Below are 16,033 nucleotides of genomic sequence, written 5' to 3'. Positions count from 1 at the left end.
TGTTTTTTAATGCTACTGTGGGGCTGTTGCGCTCCCTGCAGCCACTCAAATCAATAAGAAAAATGTTTGGTGATGCTTCTGCAAAACATATATGTTAGGAGCCCTTTCAGGGCACTGTAGGGAGCACTGAATAATAGCAAATTGTTTAGCATAATCAAAGTTTTGGGGATTCTTCATTTTTTCAAATAGTGCTCATTGGAGGTTTGAGAGTGCAGGATTTTTCTGTTGTATTGTTTCTATTTATTAATTATTATGCTCCTTAGAGCTGTGGGTGCATGAAACATTAGGATTTATTTCATGTTTATGGATGTGATGGAACTCATTCGCAGATTGTGTTTAACACATACTGGAACAGTAGAAGAAAGATAGCCCAGCGTTGGCATGGTGAGGGTACATTTAATTAGTCACGACTGCTGCTGAACAATTTAGTGGTCAATAATTTGCCTGGAATTTAAAAATCAAAGCAATGCAACTTTGCTGATCAATCAGGATACAGGTCTATCGGTGTTCTTTTCACTGGTGACACCTGAGTACCGAATGGTATTGTGCTTTAGTGAGACTAGCTGGACATAGAGTCAGTATTCTGTTTCATGTATAAGCAGAACTTTATAGATTGGCTAAAGGAGTATACCAGCAGGACCAAAAAAGTTAATTCCCCTGTACCAAGTTTAACATTAGGATGCATTGCGTACCAAGCTATGATTAGCAAGGGAGGGAACAAAATTGTTTTTACTTTGAATTTTTTTTGCAATTTGTGTAAGAAATAACTTAAAGTTTCATGCTGCTATAAAAATGTATGATATAATAATTTATTTCAACAGAAAGATTTTGGTGCAGGATTCGGAAAGGTTTCACATAGAAAATGACAAAAATGAAACTGTACACTTGTTTTGATTGTGCCCATGTACATTAAAATATTTTTTAGTCAAAAACGTTGCATGTAAGGCTGTACGTCAGGTTCCATGTTGATGAAGAAACACTGTGCAGCCTTGGAATAAAAAATAAAAAATAAACTGCAAAATGTATGTATTAGAAAGTGTCTATCCCTGAGGCATGCGTCATATTACTGTAATGTCTCTCTTCATACAAGTCACACTTTAGAATAACCCCTGCCTGTGTAAATAATTTCCCTTTAGATGCAGTGTATGGAATTGTATCTTTTGCGGAGTTGTATCACAAATATTAATTATTATTCAGTTTAGGATAAATAATTCTCAAAAATATAAACTTCACTCCAGTTGTTTATTTTCATCACATGTGAACCCACAGGTTGAGTGATCAGATTAAAGACTTCTTACCTGCCAGAATAGTATGAATTATGTAGGTTAGTGAATGAGTGCCTTATAACAACTGTTTGAGTCAAAGGGTTCACAAATAAAATTTAGATTATCATTAATCTGTTTTTATATATTCTGGTATATTTTGTTCTTAGGGTAGTCTTTTTTGGTGCAGTTTCATTTTTTTTTAGAATTAATAATCTCAATGTGATTAATGATGAAGGTTTGTTGTGCTAATGTTATTTGTGATATATTTTGAGTAACTATTAGATGTTATTTATTTGCACATATAATTGGGGAATTGTCAGCCGCAACCCCGTGCAAGTAAGGGCGGTGGGGCGGTACGGCCGGGTAGGGGGGATTTAGACAGATGACTATAGGGGAAAATTCATTATTTATTTAATTTTCCCTCGTGGTCTTCTGTCAAATCCACCCCAACCCTGCCCCACTGCCCTTACCTGCACGGGCCGCGACTGGGTATTATATCTTTCATTACACCATTAAAATATGGTTCTGTCAGACCTAGTCATACGTTGAATGCCCCTTCCTTCAATAATGATCTGAAGTGCGACATAAAGACCAAGTAATTTACTTTGATCACATTCATTTAATAATTTTACTCCTTTATTCATGTGAGGTAAATAAATCTGTAACCCTCTCACTTTTTTATGAGTTTGGAATTAGCCACCAGGGCACAGAATTGCAACATTTCCTTCACTAGTTCATAAATGGACTGAGCCACAAAGTTTGTTGGCCTAATTTTCATTTCTAAGAACTCTTTGCATTATCCCAAACATTTGGAACTTTTCAAAAATGGTTAGCAAGAGATAATTTTTACTTGTATCTAAAAATCTGTGAAATTGGTAGAAATCTTGATTAATATCGTCAGGGGGTTATTCAATAAAATTGAGCGAGAAGGTGCCCTCAATAGCAGATAATTCTATTGTTTGACTTACTAACAAAATTCCCTTTTACTCACATATTTTATCATTTGCATGGCGATTTTATTTGAATACCTTCATGGCCTTCATCAATGAACGAAATGCTGCATACTGATTTCTCCTACGAAGATTACGCAAATTCTCCATCTGATTGGAAATGGCCATACTTTTTTTTACCATGGATTTAATTGTACACCTTTTCTTGTAGACGTAATTTTATTAAACATTGTTTCGACTTCCTCATTTTGATTTTTTTTTAAATACAGACATATCATATTTTTCCCGAAGCAGATGATAATTTATTGTCTTACTGGATCATCATATTTTAGGTTGTTTATCTAAATGTCTTAGATATTTACCTACTAAAGTAAACCCATTCATTCTCTCTCTGCAGGCATTCACGGGAAATATCAATGCAGACAGTGTTGTACAGCATAAATTTCAGCACCCGATTAAGGCAAAGTTCCTCCGCTTTGTACCCCTGAGGTGGAATACTAAAGGCAAGATAGGAATGCGGATAGAAGTTTATGGATGCACATATAGTAAGTACTCACAAAATATGTGTAGTTTCTATCTGAGTCACATCTGCATGGACCATTTTTGCAACTGCACTAACCTTATCAGTTTATAGTTCCAAGACAGCATTTCATTAACCGGTTCCACCCAGTTCTGGTATGTAAAAGCACATTTAATTTGCCTAGTTACGTGTCTAAAAAGAATATGAGAAAAAGACTGCAAAGATTGCTTTCCACTGTAATCTACTATTAAGGGCCAGGTATATGGTCGAAAAGTACCTAAGGATAATTTAGTGGTGTTGCAATCACTTCATCCAGCCAAAGTAGATGCCATGTGTATTTTCAAGAACAAATTAAATGCAAGCAAAGGAATTAAGCTTGGAATGTCCAAACCCCAAATAAAGAGCCTGGGCATCTGGCTTGATGCCAATCTGAATTTCAACTACCAAGCAACGATCGTATCTGCCACCTGTTTTGGCTTGATGCGTATGCTCAGGAAAGTACTACCACTTCTCCCCCCACAAGCCCGCAGGATCATGGTGCAAGCTATTATTCTGTCCCGTTTAGATTACGGGAACGCGCTGTACCTAGGGGCCCCAGCCACTACAACAAAGAAGCTCCAGGTCACGCAAAATGCAGCAGCCCGTCTCCTGCTGGGCCTCAACAGGCGGGACTCAGGGACTGCTGCCCTAAAAAGACTTCACTGGCTACCCATCAAGGCTAGAACACTGTTTAAATCAATGTGCTTTATGCATAGGGCTATGTGGAAGGAAGCGCCAGCAATGATCTGCTCGCTGGCCACTCCATATCTCCCCCGCAGGTCGCTGCGTTCCAGCACAGCCTTTCTGGCCACCGAGAACCAAGTCAAACGTGCCAGATGGGGAGGCCGCTCCTTCTCTTGGAATGCGGCTAAGGCATGGAATTCTCTGCCAGTCTCCCTACGTGGGGAACCTAATCTCCTAAAATTCCGGAAGGAATTAAAAACCCTCCTTTTCAAATAAATTACACTGCCTTCACCTGTCCCCCAGTCACATTCAGCGCTACGAGGCCTCCGGGTTGTCTGCGCTTAATAAAACCCATTTAATAATAATGTAGGAGAATGTTTCTTTTTAACTCTGTGAAAATCTAGTTCTTCATTTAAACTGTATTTGATCCGGCTAATCTCCCCTGGGGCTAAACCAACCCTTAAAATGTAATTTTGAAATGGAAGCTACAACCTTTGTGGCCTCCTACCGAGTGCCTCCCCATGTGTCCGTGTGTCAGACCTTCCTGCTCCAGATCGATTTCTGTATCTTTCCAAAGTGTAGAAGAGAAGAATAAGATGCAATTTTAATTAATTGATGCCACTGTTTCGAATACCCATCGGGATATTCACAAGGAAGTGTCAGAGAGAGGAGTTAGCCTTCTTGGCTTAACGACTCTCTCTGCCACGTCGTAAAAGCAAGGCTGCACCATATTCACAAGGATATTGAGCAGCATTGCGTTTCCCCCTGCGATGGCGCTAAGTTTCACAATTTAGCGCCAACGCAGGCACCCTTGCACCAGAGTGCAAGGGTGTCTGCAAGCAAGGAGGTTTGTTTAGGTACAGGAAGGTGTCCCTTCCTGCACATAAACAAACCTAAAATGCCAGTGTGTAACTTACATGTGTGCTGCTTCAAACAGCACACATGTAAGTTACAAAACTGCATTAAAAAAAGGTATGTTTATGCACAGGAAGGGACACCTTCCTGTACATAAACAAACCATGGCATTTTGCATTTTCCATGAGTGCTGCACAAGGCAGCACACATGGAAAATGCAAAAACAAGGAGAAATAAAGCATTTCTCCTCGTATCGCAACTTAAGACCAGAGTTTTCCTGGTCTTAAATTTGGCGTTAGCTCCTATTTACGCTGCCCTTGTGAATAGGGGCAAACGTAAATATCAATGGGTGTTTCGGTGGAACGCCCATCACAACACCAACTGCACGCCCCTTTCACGCTAAACACAGAGCGAAAGGGGGCCTATTCACAAGGCAGCATTAAGCCACGTTAAATGGCTTAACTCTGCCTTGGGAATAAGGCGAGGCCACTATCGCCACTACGGCGATAGGGGCTTGTGAATATAACCCGCAGTGCTTTATCTGCATTGAGGCAGTACTAATTGACATGGCCTTCATCTGGAAAGGCTTTTACAATTTAATTCTAGGACTGTGACCATGACTTCTCTACAAGACAGCAATCCTTCCTGTGACTCAATGTTGGCGTTCTAAGTCAAACGTTTTCAGTTGTTTCCAAATAAAAGTAAAGAAAACTGCAATTTAGAGACCATTACACTGCTTAAACAGGAAGTATTTTAAGTCAGATTTAAAAATAGCAGATCTGTCCTACTGCAACAGTTAGGCACTCATTGATCATTGCATTACTTTATCAACTCATATTGAATTTTTCTCATTCTTTAACATGTATTCGTGAGTCAACATTTGAACCCCAATAATCGAAATTCTGCTGGCTAAAAAAGCAGAAACAGCAGAAGATGTTACACTTAAAACAGATCCACTGGCCACGTATGGAAGGAGTTTTGCGAAGGACAGGGCAAGAGGTTCACATATTATATGGGATACAGTACCCCATTCCTCTTTATTCTGAAGCATACTGCAAGCCATGTTGGAGTTCCGTGACGATGAAAAGCACCCAGCCTTTTGCTTGGTACCTATATACGGTCATGAAACTCCTCAATGACGTATATTATCCTTATAATATACAGAAGGGGGTATTTTATTTCATGTATTTTCTAAACTATGGATTTCTAAAATATAACACGTTATGCTGCTGGTTAAGTAAAATAATAATAATTGAAATTGGCTTAGGCATGAGTGAATCTCCAAATGTTATCGTTCAAATTATGTAGGGTGCAAACATTTGTGGATACAATGCAACAAGTCAGTACATAAGAGCATAATTATGTGACTCTTCGTAACGTAATGGATTACATTTCAAATTACTACTGACTTTGTTCTTTGTGTTCTATCATGCTGAGATCACTTTGGTGCAACAACAAGTTGACGGATGGAATTCTTGAATTAATCTCAGCCAGTTGTAATCGCTCAGGCCTCAACCCAATCCATTATTTTTTGCCCACCATGTCTCCTCAGCTTGGACCCCGTCAGGTGTGCAAAATAACAATGGATTGGAATGTGGTGTGAGTAATTTCCTGTGGCTAAGCTTAATTCAAGCATTCCATCCATCACTGTTATGTATACTTATTGTGTCGCCCTATGTGGACGGTTATGCTTAGACGTGTATTATGTGCACACTGTGCCACTGGAACCAGCTATACCTGGCTGATGAGCCCATAACTAGGGTGAAACCAGTACTGAGTTGCTTGTGTTCCGGTCCAAGAAGGACCTGGCTTGGAAGTTTGGGTCAGACTGTCCCTACTGGAGCAGGGTCAAGACTGATTTGCATTTAGCTGGGTCCAAACTGAGGTCTCATGGCGTGCAAAATAATGATGGATTGGGATGTGGTCCCAAGTAATTACCAGTGACTGGGATTATTTCAAGCATTCCATTCATCACTATTTTGTACAGTTATTGTGTTGGGAAATATCATTTACCCTGCATCGAAACAACGCATGCCATTACAATGTGGTCATTACATCAACTACGTTGTTACATCGCATGCCATTACAATGCAAACCGTTACATCGACTTGCTGTAGGGGGCAGAAGGTGTTGAATTTTAAATCCAACACCTTTCCTTCTGTTGCACAAACTGGAGTAGGAATATTAAATTATATTATTCCAACATCCAGCACCCCTTTACAGCAAGTTGTTGACTTGAATTGTAATGCTATGCGATGTGACAACAAAGTAATTGACATGACCTTTATACGGAAAGGCTTTTACAATTTAATTCTAGAACTGTCACCATGACTTCTCTACAGCACCACTTTAGTACTACTTCCAGTGACTCAGTGTTGGCGTTCTAAGTCAAACGTTTTCGGTTGTTTCCAAATAAAAGGAAAGAAAGCGGCAATTTAGAGACCATTCCACTGCTTAAACAAGAAGTATTTTAAGTCACACTTGAAAGTAGCAGATCTGTCCTACTGCACCAGTTAGGCACTCATTGATCATTGCATTACTTTACCAACTCATATTGTCGCCACTGTCCCCCGCATCCGAAGAGTGACCACCAGCAGCAGATCACTCTCCCACCTCGCCGCTAAGACATGGAACACCCTCCCCACCCACCTACGGCAGACCCAAGACCTTCTGACCTTCTGAAGACTCCTCAAGACCTGGCTCTTCGAACAGTAGCGGCACCCCACACCCCTCAGCGCCTTGAGACAATCACGGGTATGTAGCGCGCTTTACAAATTTAAATGATTGATTGATTGATTGATTGAGTAATTGTAATGACCACGTTGGAATGGCATGCGTTCTAAACGCATGCATTATAACGTGGCCTATTCATTGTGTCACCCTAAGTGGGATGAATATGCCCAGATGTGGGTCCAGTACATACTGTGAAATTAGAGCCAAACTGTATGCAGTTGATGAGCCCATACCTAGGGTAACTCTGGTCTTGAGTTGTTTCTGTTTCAGTCCAGAGAGGACCTGGCCTAGCAGTTCAGGCATGACTGCTGCCGGTTGGAACATAGTCAAGACTGATTTGCATATAGCTGGCATGGTGTGCAAAATAATGATAAATTGGAATTCAGCCTGAGTAATTTCCATTGGCTGAGATTAATTCAGGCATTCCATCCATCACTGGTATTATGTCACCCTATGTGGGTCAGGTATGCCCAGATGTGGGTTGTGTACCCTATGTCACTGGAACCAAGCTGTACCTGATTGATGAACCCATACTAGGGCAAAACCAGTCCAGGGTTGCTTGTGTTCCGGTTCAGGGAGGATGTGGATTGGCAGTTTGGACTGGACTGTTCCTACTGGAGCAGGGTCAAGATTGATTTGCGTATAGCTGGGTCCAAACTGAGGTGGCATGGTGATAGATCTGTAATCCTTAGGGTGGTCTTTCTCCAAATGTTTTGCCTTTTGCCTCCCATTTGTGCTGATTCTTTTTGTTGGTCTTAGGACTATGATTACTTTACCACTGCTGACCAGTACTAAATTGTATTTGCTTCTCCCCTAAACACGAGAGCATTGGTGTATACCTAATTGCCATATTTTTTGTACTGCTATGTCCCTTGTAAAGTGGTATACCATATACCAGGGGATTCTACTTCAAATGCTATTAGTGGGTCTGCAGCACTCAATGTGCCACCCACACATGAAGCCTTTCAAACCTGTCTCAGGCCTGCTACTGCAGTGCCTGTTTGTGCAGTTTACTATCACTTCGACTTGGCATTTCAAATTACTTGCAAGCCTTAAACTCCCCTTTTATTACATATACGTCACCGCTAAGTTGGGCCCAATGTAACCCTAAGGGCTGGGTGCTATGTAGGTAAAATGTAGAGCATGTACTTTTATTCTTTGCATGGTAGTGACAAACAGCCTATTTTGTTTTTCACTATTGTGAGGCCTGTACCTTTCTTGGGCTAGCATTGGGAGTAACTTAATACACATTTAAGCTGTAGTTCCTGATCAGAAAGGGGTACCTTTTGCATGTTTCATATGTTTGGAATGGTAATGATAAATCATTCTTACTGGTGAAGTTGGACTTAACATTACTGTTTTAGAACTGCCACTTTTATAAAGAGGCAATTTCTCTGTACTTACTGCTCTCTGTGCCTGACAGCCTTTCTCCAATACACGTCTGGGTTGGGTGACAGCTACACATGGTGCATTCTCTCTAGACGGCCACGAACACAGAAAGGTGGGGCTCATCTACATTTTAAGCATTCATCTGCATTCATCTGCGTTCTGATGGGTCTTTCTGGGCAGTAAGTAGTGTCCTGTCTACACACAACTGATTTACTCCCCAAGGTTAGCCTGGCAGAAAGGACTGGGTTGAAAGGGATCATTGTGCACCTCAGAGAGCTCCTTTGACGTTACCCTCAACATCAGAGACACACCCTAAAATCAGTTACTTTGGATCTTAAACTGAACCTCTGTCAGAAGGACTGCTGTGCTGCTTAAAGGACTGGACTGCTTTACCGGAAAACCTACTTTTCTGCTTGTTGCCCTGTTGCTTGCTGCTCCCTAACTCTACTGGAAGGAGAGCTGAGCTCTGCCTTCCTTCCAAGTGATCTCCAAGGGATTGCTGGCTTGAATACTGCTTTCTGAAGTCTCAGGGACACAAAACACTTCCTGCAGTTTTGCTGGTGTTGACTCTGCTCTCTGTGAGACTTGCCCTTGCCTAAGGTGTTCCCTCCAAGTTCTGTACTTCAGAAGTGGGTTCTGTATCTGCTTTCTTCAAAACTGACGTATTTTCACCACTGCGCCGATCATAACCAATGCATCACCCTTTGACATCAAGGCAGAGGCTGTTCAACAACAGTGGTTCTATAGCCTGCATGGCCCAATGATAATGCTTTGCGTAGCTCAACGACCCATTGCCTCCTCCTCAGCCAAGCTCGACAACAATGCAGCGAACCGACTGAATGGAATAAATGGAAGTATTGTGCCACCAGCATCAACGCTTTGCTCCATCCAATGTACTTTCTCAGTAAGTCTTGCATGGGTCCTGTAGCTGGCCTGCCCTTCATAGTGGTCGGCCTGAACTTTAGATTTTCACTGGCCCCTCGTGACCTCAAGTGACCATTTGACCGCTAGTGACTTCTAAGCATCGTTTTTGCATTTAATCTTCAAAACTTCACCTCGCCTTTACTGATTGTATTTTTGTCACTTTGGTTTTAGTTTGCTAAGATAAATGTTTTTAATTTTTCGAAACCTGTGTGGAGCCTTTTAGTTGTGTATTCATTGTGTTACTGTGTGTGTGTGTGTGTGTGTTTGTGTTACATAAATGCTTTACACATTGCCTCCTTAGATAAGCTTGATTGCGCTGTACCAAGCTATCAGAAGGTGAGCACGGGTTATCTTTTAGTGTGTATGTAGCTTACCCTGACTAGAGTGGTGTTTCCTGTCTGGCCTAGGTGCATGCCTCAGCCAACCAGGAATCCCATTTCTACCTAAGACATGGTGTGCAAAATAATGATGGATTGGTTTGCAGTCCAGGGTAACTACCAATGGCTGACATTAATTCAAGTATTCCATCCATCACTGTTTTGTGTATTTATTAGATTGCTTTGGTGGCGTGTCCCAACAATAACACAAATATAACTAATTTAAACCATCTGAAACCCAGAACTGGTATAAATATGTATCCATAAATCGTATAGTCGAAATTAATGGTATCGGCCTTTGCCATCTGTCTCTCTTATATTATTTTATAAGAACCTCTGTTTAATTTGCATAGAAAAGATTTTACTCAAAAGTTCTCATGTGCAATTTGCGCCTTTTTTCTTTCATTTTAAAAGCCATTTCTGGCAATGTTCACATATATCAATGTACACTGTGTGCAAATTGCACATGGTAGTGTGCAGCTGTAAATGGGAATCACACTAAAATATGCTATTCGCACACGCTAGTGGTTGTTAGACCTGTCAGCTTTTGGGTGGTCTCTCCCTATTTTTTCTCTCTTTCTGCCTCACATATTTCCCACCAATTTTTTTTTGTGTGGCCTTAGGTCTCCGGGCGCCTCGCCACTGTCAATCAGTCCTGAGGCGCAGGTGCGCCTTTCTAAAATGGTGGAATGGGTGAGCTTCATAAAATGGTTGCCTGTCAGAAATTACCTCTGAGCTCTAGCCCATAGGATAGCATTAGGGGGTTCCAGAACCTTCCGGACCACTCTAGTGACCTGGGCCCAGGCTATATAAGGGAGGTTACAGGGCGGCCATTTTGTCACAATGCTGGATTGCCTGGAGTGCGGACTACAGCGTCAGGGGGATTGTGTCACAGGCTAAACTGACTGCTCCCAGGGGCTGTGGGTTGGTCTGAGGGTGCTGCCCTCCTACTTGGTCATCTGGCCCTGTCTTAGAGAAGAACAGAAAGAACAACGCCCCAGTGTGTCCACGTATACAGCGGACTGCTCCTTTTAGTCAGCTGGTGAGAGAGACCGTGAACCGGCCCGGGAACCTAGGGTGTTGGCGCTGTGTGCTGAGGGGGCATTGGCCTGTCCAGAAGGGGGAGGGTGAATGTTGTGCAGGGGTCCCTTTCTGGGACCACTGAAGTGAGGCTGGGACCCAACCTTTGCCCTTGCCGCCTGTCTGCCACTTGGCGTAAGTGCGCTGTTATTGCCCTGAGTTACTGCCGCCAGCCTGATGTCCTGTCAGCGCACCTTATTGCCAGCGCTGCTCCGATCAGCCCACCCCCCCTCCTGAGCGCTGAAGTGCCGAGTCTATCAATTACATCACCGCTGCTGGCCAGAGTGCTGTATGAGGCCGAGCCGTGCGGGAGAGGAAGGCAGCGAAGTCTGAGGGAGACGCTGGATGGGGTCGCCTAGCAACCTAAATCCCGCCTAGCGCGTTACCTCCCTGTCTCCGAGTCAGAGCTTCCTCAGGAGAGGGGAAACCACTGCGGCCCTTCAGGAGGTCGGTCCAACTGCCCTCCGAGGGTTCCGGAGGGCAGGAAAAAGAGCGAGAGGAGGCCCACAGGCGGTGAGACCTCCATTGACAGCGGCGTCACAGCTTCTCTGCAGGCCCCTACCCCCGCCCCAGGCGAAGTGCTGTAAGGCCTAAGCGGGAGGACAGGGGAACATTGGCCCTTCAGACTCGCCCTGAGAAGATTATCAGAAGCGCCGTACGGGCGCAAAGGTATCGGGGAAGGCCTGACTGAGGGTGGTGTTGGAGAAGCTGAGTTCCCCAGAGAGAAGGGGGAACTGTTATGGTCGGGACTACTTAGAACTGAGCCCCTAAGTCGATCCTCTCTCCCCCATGGTAGCGTGACCACATCCTATAAAGGGAGTGGGTACCTGACCCCCCCCCCTGAAATTAAGCATCTTTGAGCAAAGTAGGTGGGAGCTGAGAAGCACAGTGTTCATATTTTTTTAATTTAAGAAAACCAGCTCCCCCTACTTTTTGTGGAAAGACAACCGTCCTGGAACGGTCAATTCCAAGAGTTGAAATGCTTCAGTAGAAGTGTAAGGCAGGGAGTCTCCTGTGCTGTGAAACCTGGGGATGGGCAGAAAGCTAAACATGCCTTCTTTTCAGGGTGTATGTGTGCTTGCCTGAAAGAAATGTAAATGCACGCATTTTGTTAATCTGCAAATGTAAAGAGTGCTTTTAAACCAGTATTGGCTTTAATTGATGCAATCACTGGAAGTTTCCAGATGAGTCAGATCGATGAGTCAGATTTATTATTTTTGAATCATAGTGCAAAGTAGTTACCAGCTGAGCTTTGAAGTCTGTGCTTTTAAAGGGCAGTTCTAAAAAAGCATTGCAATGCCTCAGACTGGGTATTACTTTTTCTTAACAATTATTTTTATTTTGTTTCCCACTCGTGACAGAAATATTTAAAGCAATAGATCAATGATGTAGATAAACATTTAAAAAATATCACCATGCAGTTACAAAAGCAAAAAAAAGAAAAAACACGAAAGAGAGAGAGAGAAAAAACGATAATAGAAATAGAGATGGGAAGATTGCGCTATACTGAATCCAATTATATCTATAAAGATTAAGAAACCATACCCAATGGAAGTTGTACCAAATTTTTTCCACCTTTTTAATAGATTGAGGACCCTCAGCCTAAGCAACTTCAAGTTCACACTGATAGATTTGACACAACATCGCCCACCATTCAGTCACTTTTGGTGGTAAATGGTTAATCCAGACCCTGGCAATACATAAACGAGCACTAACAGTGATAAAGGAGACCAATGAACCTATGCTAGAATCCACGCCCGGCTTGTGACCCAACCGAATTTCCCTATTAGTCAGTTGAAATTCGGACCCCAAATATGCGGATGTCAATTGAAATAAACTGCCCCAAAAATCTCTGAGCACTGGACATTCCACAAACATATCTGCAAAGCAGGGGCACATCTGGCAGTATGACTTCTCAGCGTTTGGGGACGATGCCCATTTTGCGATGTGGTCTGGTGTATATTAGAGCATCCAAATTGTTCTAAAAATGCTGTAGCTTGAGGCTAACAGACATAAGTGACTGATCTAGTACTGCGAGAGCCTCCTGTATTTCTGTGGCTGTAACTTCAGATTAGTTAAGCCTGCTCCATCTTGAAGCTATTTGCATACTATCATTCTTGATGTGTGAAATAAACTTCTGATAAAATATACTTATTGAGATTGTTTCCCACGAGATCTGATATGAACTTGAGAGGATTTAAGAAGTTTCATTTCGGATAAATCTGGTGCTTTCTCCGGGTATGAGGTAAACTTATCCAAAATGCAGATAACTCTTAATTTTCAGCCACACTCTCTGAAAAAAGAAGTTACCGACACAGCTATGTATTTAGGAATAAGGCTGAGCAGTTGTGTGAAGGATATTAGTTTGCTTAAGTATGAGCCCATTCTGAAGACAGTAACTGCTACACTAAGGCAATGGCTTTGGCTTACACTTAGAATTATGGGGATATGTAACATTATCAAAATTAATATCCTGCAGAAATTCCTCTATTTGTTCCAATCTATGCCACTCTGTGTCCAGATTCTTTTGTATATACCTAGAGGGTGTGATTAGTAGTTTTATATGGGGCTATAGCAGTGGTAGGCAGCCTATCTGCGTTTTAGGTCTCAGCCTGATCCAGCGCATGCGCTGGTCTGGCCGAGACAATTAGTAGCTGCTTTTAAAAGTGCTACTTTCCCGGGGACCAGCTTGCTAGAACGCGCACAAGCGCGCGCTCTCATGCGCGTAATAGCAAGCTGGTGGCCGGCTAGGTAGCACTTGCGGTGACGCGTGTCCGTACCACTCGCGGTTTTTTTTTGCGGTAGCGCTATACTTGCAAAAACCTCACAGTTTTCCCTTCATCAAAAAACGAAAAATCAAGTTCGCTCGTATTCTGTACGCACTTGCCTCTGGAGCCTCACTATGCAAGTATAAATTATGTAGAAGTGCACAATAGTTCTACTACCGAACTGTGGGCATTTCTGACATGCAATGGAGGTTTTCAGAACCATAGATGGTTCTTTTTTTCTTTATCAGACAAACCTGCACATTGAGTTGGAGAGCTTTGGATCACGATCTGCATCTACTGAAACTCATTAATAACAAGTAGGTCTAGAAAGGACTTTGGGAAAATGTATTTTTAGTATATTTGGTCAAAGAAAATAGACAACACTAGGGTTGATGCTTGGGTCTCCGACCTATTTAGCCAACTACCGTCTCCAAATGCTGATAAACAGCACCACCTAATGTTGAAGTTGGAGAGGTATTGTCATTTAAATCAGTAACCGTATTGAAGCTGGTCATATATTTAGATAGATTGATAACGGTAGAGTCCTATGATGGCACAGATATAACCGTCCCGCTTCTTTTATTTTTTTTTGTCCCTTAATCTCTTCTCGCTGCCATTCTCTCTTTCTTTATCACCTCTCCGTGAATCTAATTTTACTTATTTCCCTTTCTCTCGCTTTCATTTTCGAGAATGAGATATCACTAGAAGTGACAGGTTTACAAGATCTTCCAAAGCTTTGTACATTCACAGGTATTGCAGCAAGGGTTGTACCTATGAGAAAACCCATGTCGCATGTCTCCTGACATTTCACCCCTTCTATAAACACCTAACAGGAACATAATACTGGCTCCCGGTGTTTTACAGGGTAACACTGGTGGCAAGTGTCTTGCCAAAGGTGTGCCATGTATACAGTCAGCACTTAATAACTGTTTTAAAAACAATAATAATAAAAACGTTGTTCGTAGAGCTTCGTTTTTCATTTGTGACATTTGGAAGCGCTGTAGCTAATAGGTGTTTTTATGGTCAAAAACAGGATTTGCGAGCACACTCAAATCACTGTCCTTTTACTGCTCTTACCAACCTAAAGGGGATGAGTTGGGATTCCATTGAACTCGCAAACTGCAGATCACTGCAGAAAAAAATCACTATTCTATTGTCCTACACAGTAAATATGGTAATACCTTTTTATTGGGTTATTCTGTGTAAACAGCGTGTTTTTCAAAGTATCCTAAATTGTCAACTCTTCCCGGACAACCAGGAGCAAAGAGAACACGCTCAGTAAAGGCTGACCTAACAGCAGAGCTAGAAACCTTGTGACAGATGCGAAAATAAATGTCACAACTTTTGATCCCTTATCCCCGGGACTTGCTTCAATGAGAAAAGCTGAAGTAGGGGATGATTGTGTCTTCTTAGTTGACCTTGTGACCGAAAGTGGCAGCAGTCTGGCAGATGCTAAATTGCAGCGCTAAAATCTCATAATGAGGTGAGTCCTCTTCTGCTGTCAGTTAAACGGTGTGATCAATCTCAATACACTGTCCTCGATAAGAGTGCGCCACTACGAACTCTAAAAAACAAAGCAAGTGAGGAAAAACATGTTATGAAGTACTTTAGCTGGCGTTGGACGTTTTTTCAACAGTTCAGAGTATGGAGCAGTTTGCACTGTGCAGCTGAGACTCCACAAATAATTTGTAGACTGGCACAGAACGATGGCTCTTGTATTGGGCTATACCAAGTTTCAAATTCCAAGACTATCTATTTACCCATTGACTTAAGTTTGGTGTCAGCAAACCCTTTTGATTTTATTGCAATATTTTACTACTGAACAGGCAGTCACAAGTGCTCTGCAACATCGCTTAAACACATTACCAAAGCCAATAGCTCTGGCAAAACACTTATAAGGTCCCAAAGGCGAGACCTATTGGCTACTTACATGCATACAAGGAGAATTTAAGCTCCCAGATTTCATGTATACTTTTGCTAATTGTTTGTAGGTCATATTATGAGCTTACTGACCGGGTATGAACCTGGATTGTCTACACTTGGATATCAACTCACACTTGGCTTTGACACCAGGTAAACATTATATAAATTGACAGATCCTAATTATTTTAAGAGGGTCAGATTCAAGATAGAGACGTAGCACAGATTTGGCAGAGAATTTGTACTAAATATTATATACCTGTACTTTAAAGTTATACTCTGCTATGGGGCAATCCAACGCTCCCGGATGTATTACAGGATAATGGTGTGAAAGCGTAGGGACATCTGAGAGTGTGTAACTTTGGCATCTGTATGACTTACAGGGGTTTCTAGCTTTTGCCTCACTACAGGAAGCATACAGGCTCCACAACTCGTTTTTTAAAATACTTGCAGGAGAGAGACTATTTTTATACAGTTGTAAGTTTAGTTTTGATCAAGACTGGGTATTTCTATAATCTATTTTTTACCT

General features: G+C 42.2%; 1 protein-coding gene across 1 annotated transcript in view; it reads left to right on the top strand.

Annotated features, from left to right (window-relative positions):
* The window catches only part of LOC147666290 (contactin-associated protein-like 5), a gene marked incomplete at its 3' end in the record, with an annotated part of 279,156 nt that extends 263,499 nt beyond the window's left edge, over positions 1–15,657 (top strand). Inside the window, exons 4-5 of the mRNA XM_086949155.1 lie at positions 2,613–2,760; positions 15,576–15,657. Of these exons, the coding sequence (XP_086805281.1) occupies positions 2,613–2,760; positions 15,576–15,657 (230 nt within the window). The remainder of the gene's footprint in view (positions 1–2,612; positions 2,761–15,575) is intronic.
* Between the last annotated feature and the right edge of the window lie 376 nt (positions 15,658–16,033).

This window comes from Lissotriton vulgaris, unplaced genomic scaffold (assembly GCF_964263255.1).
Source record: "Lissotriton vulgaris unplaced genomic scaffold, aLisVul1.2 SCAFFOLD_2543, whole genome shotgun sequence".
Taxonomy (NCBI): domain Eukaryota; kingdom Metazoa; phylum Chordata; class Amphibia; order Caudata; family Salamandridae; genus Lissotriton; species Lissotriton vulgaris.
This window is presented reverse-complemented; position numbering and strand designations above follow the sequence as displayed.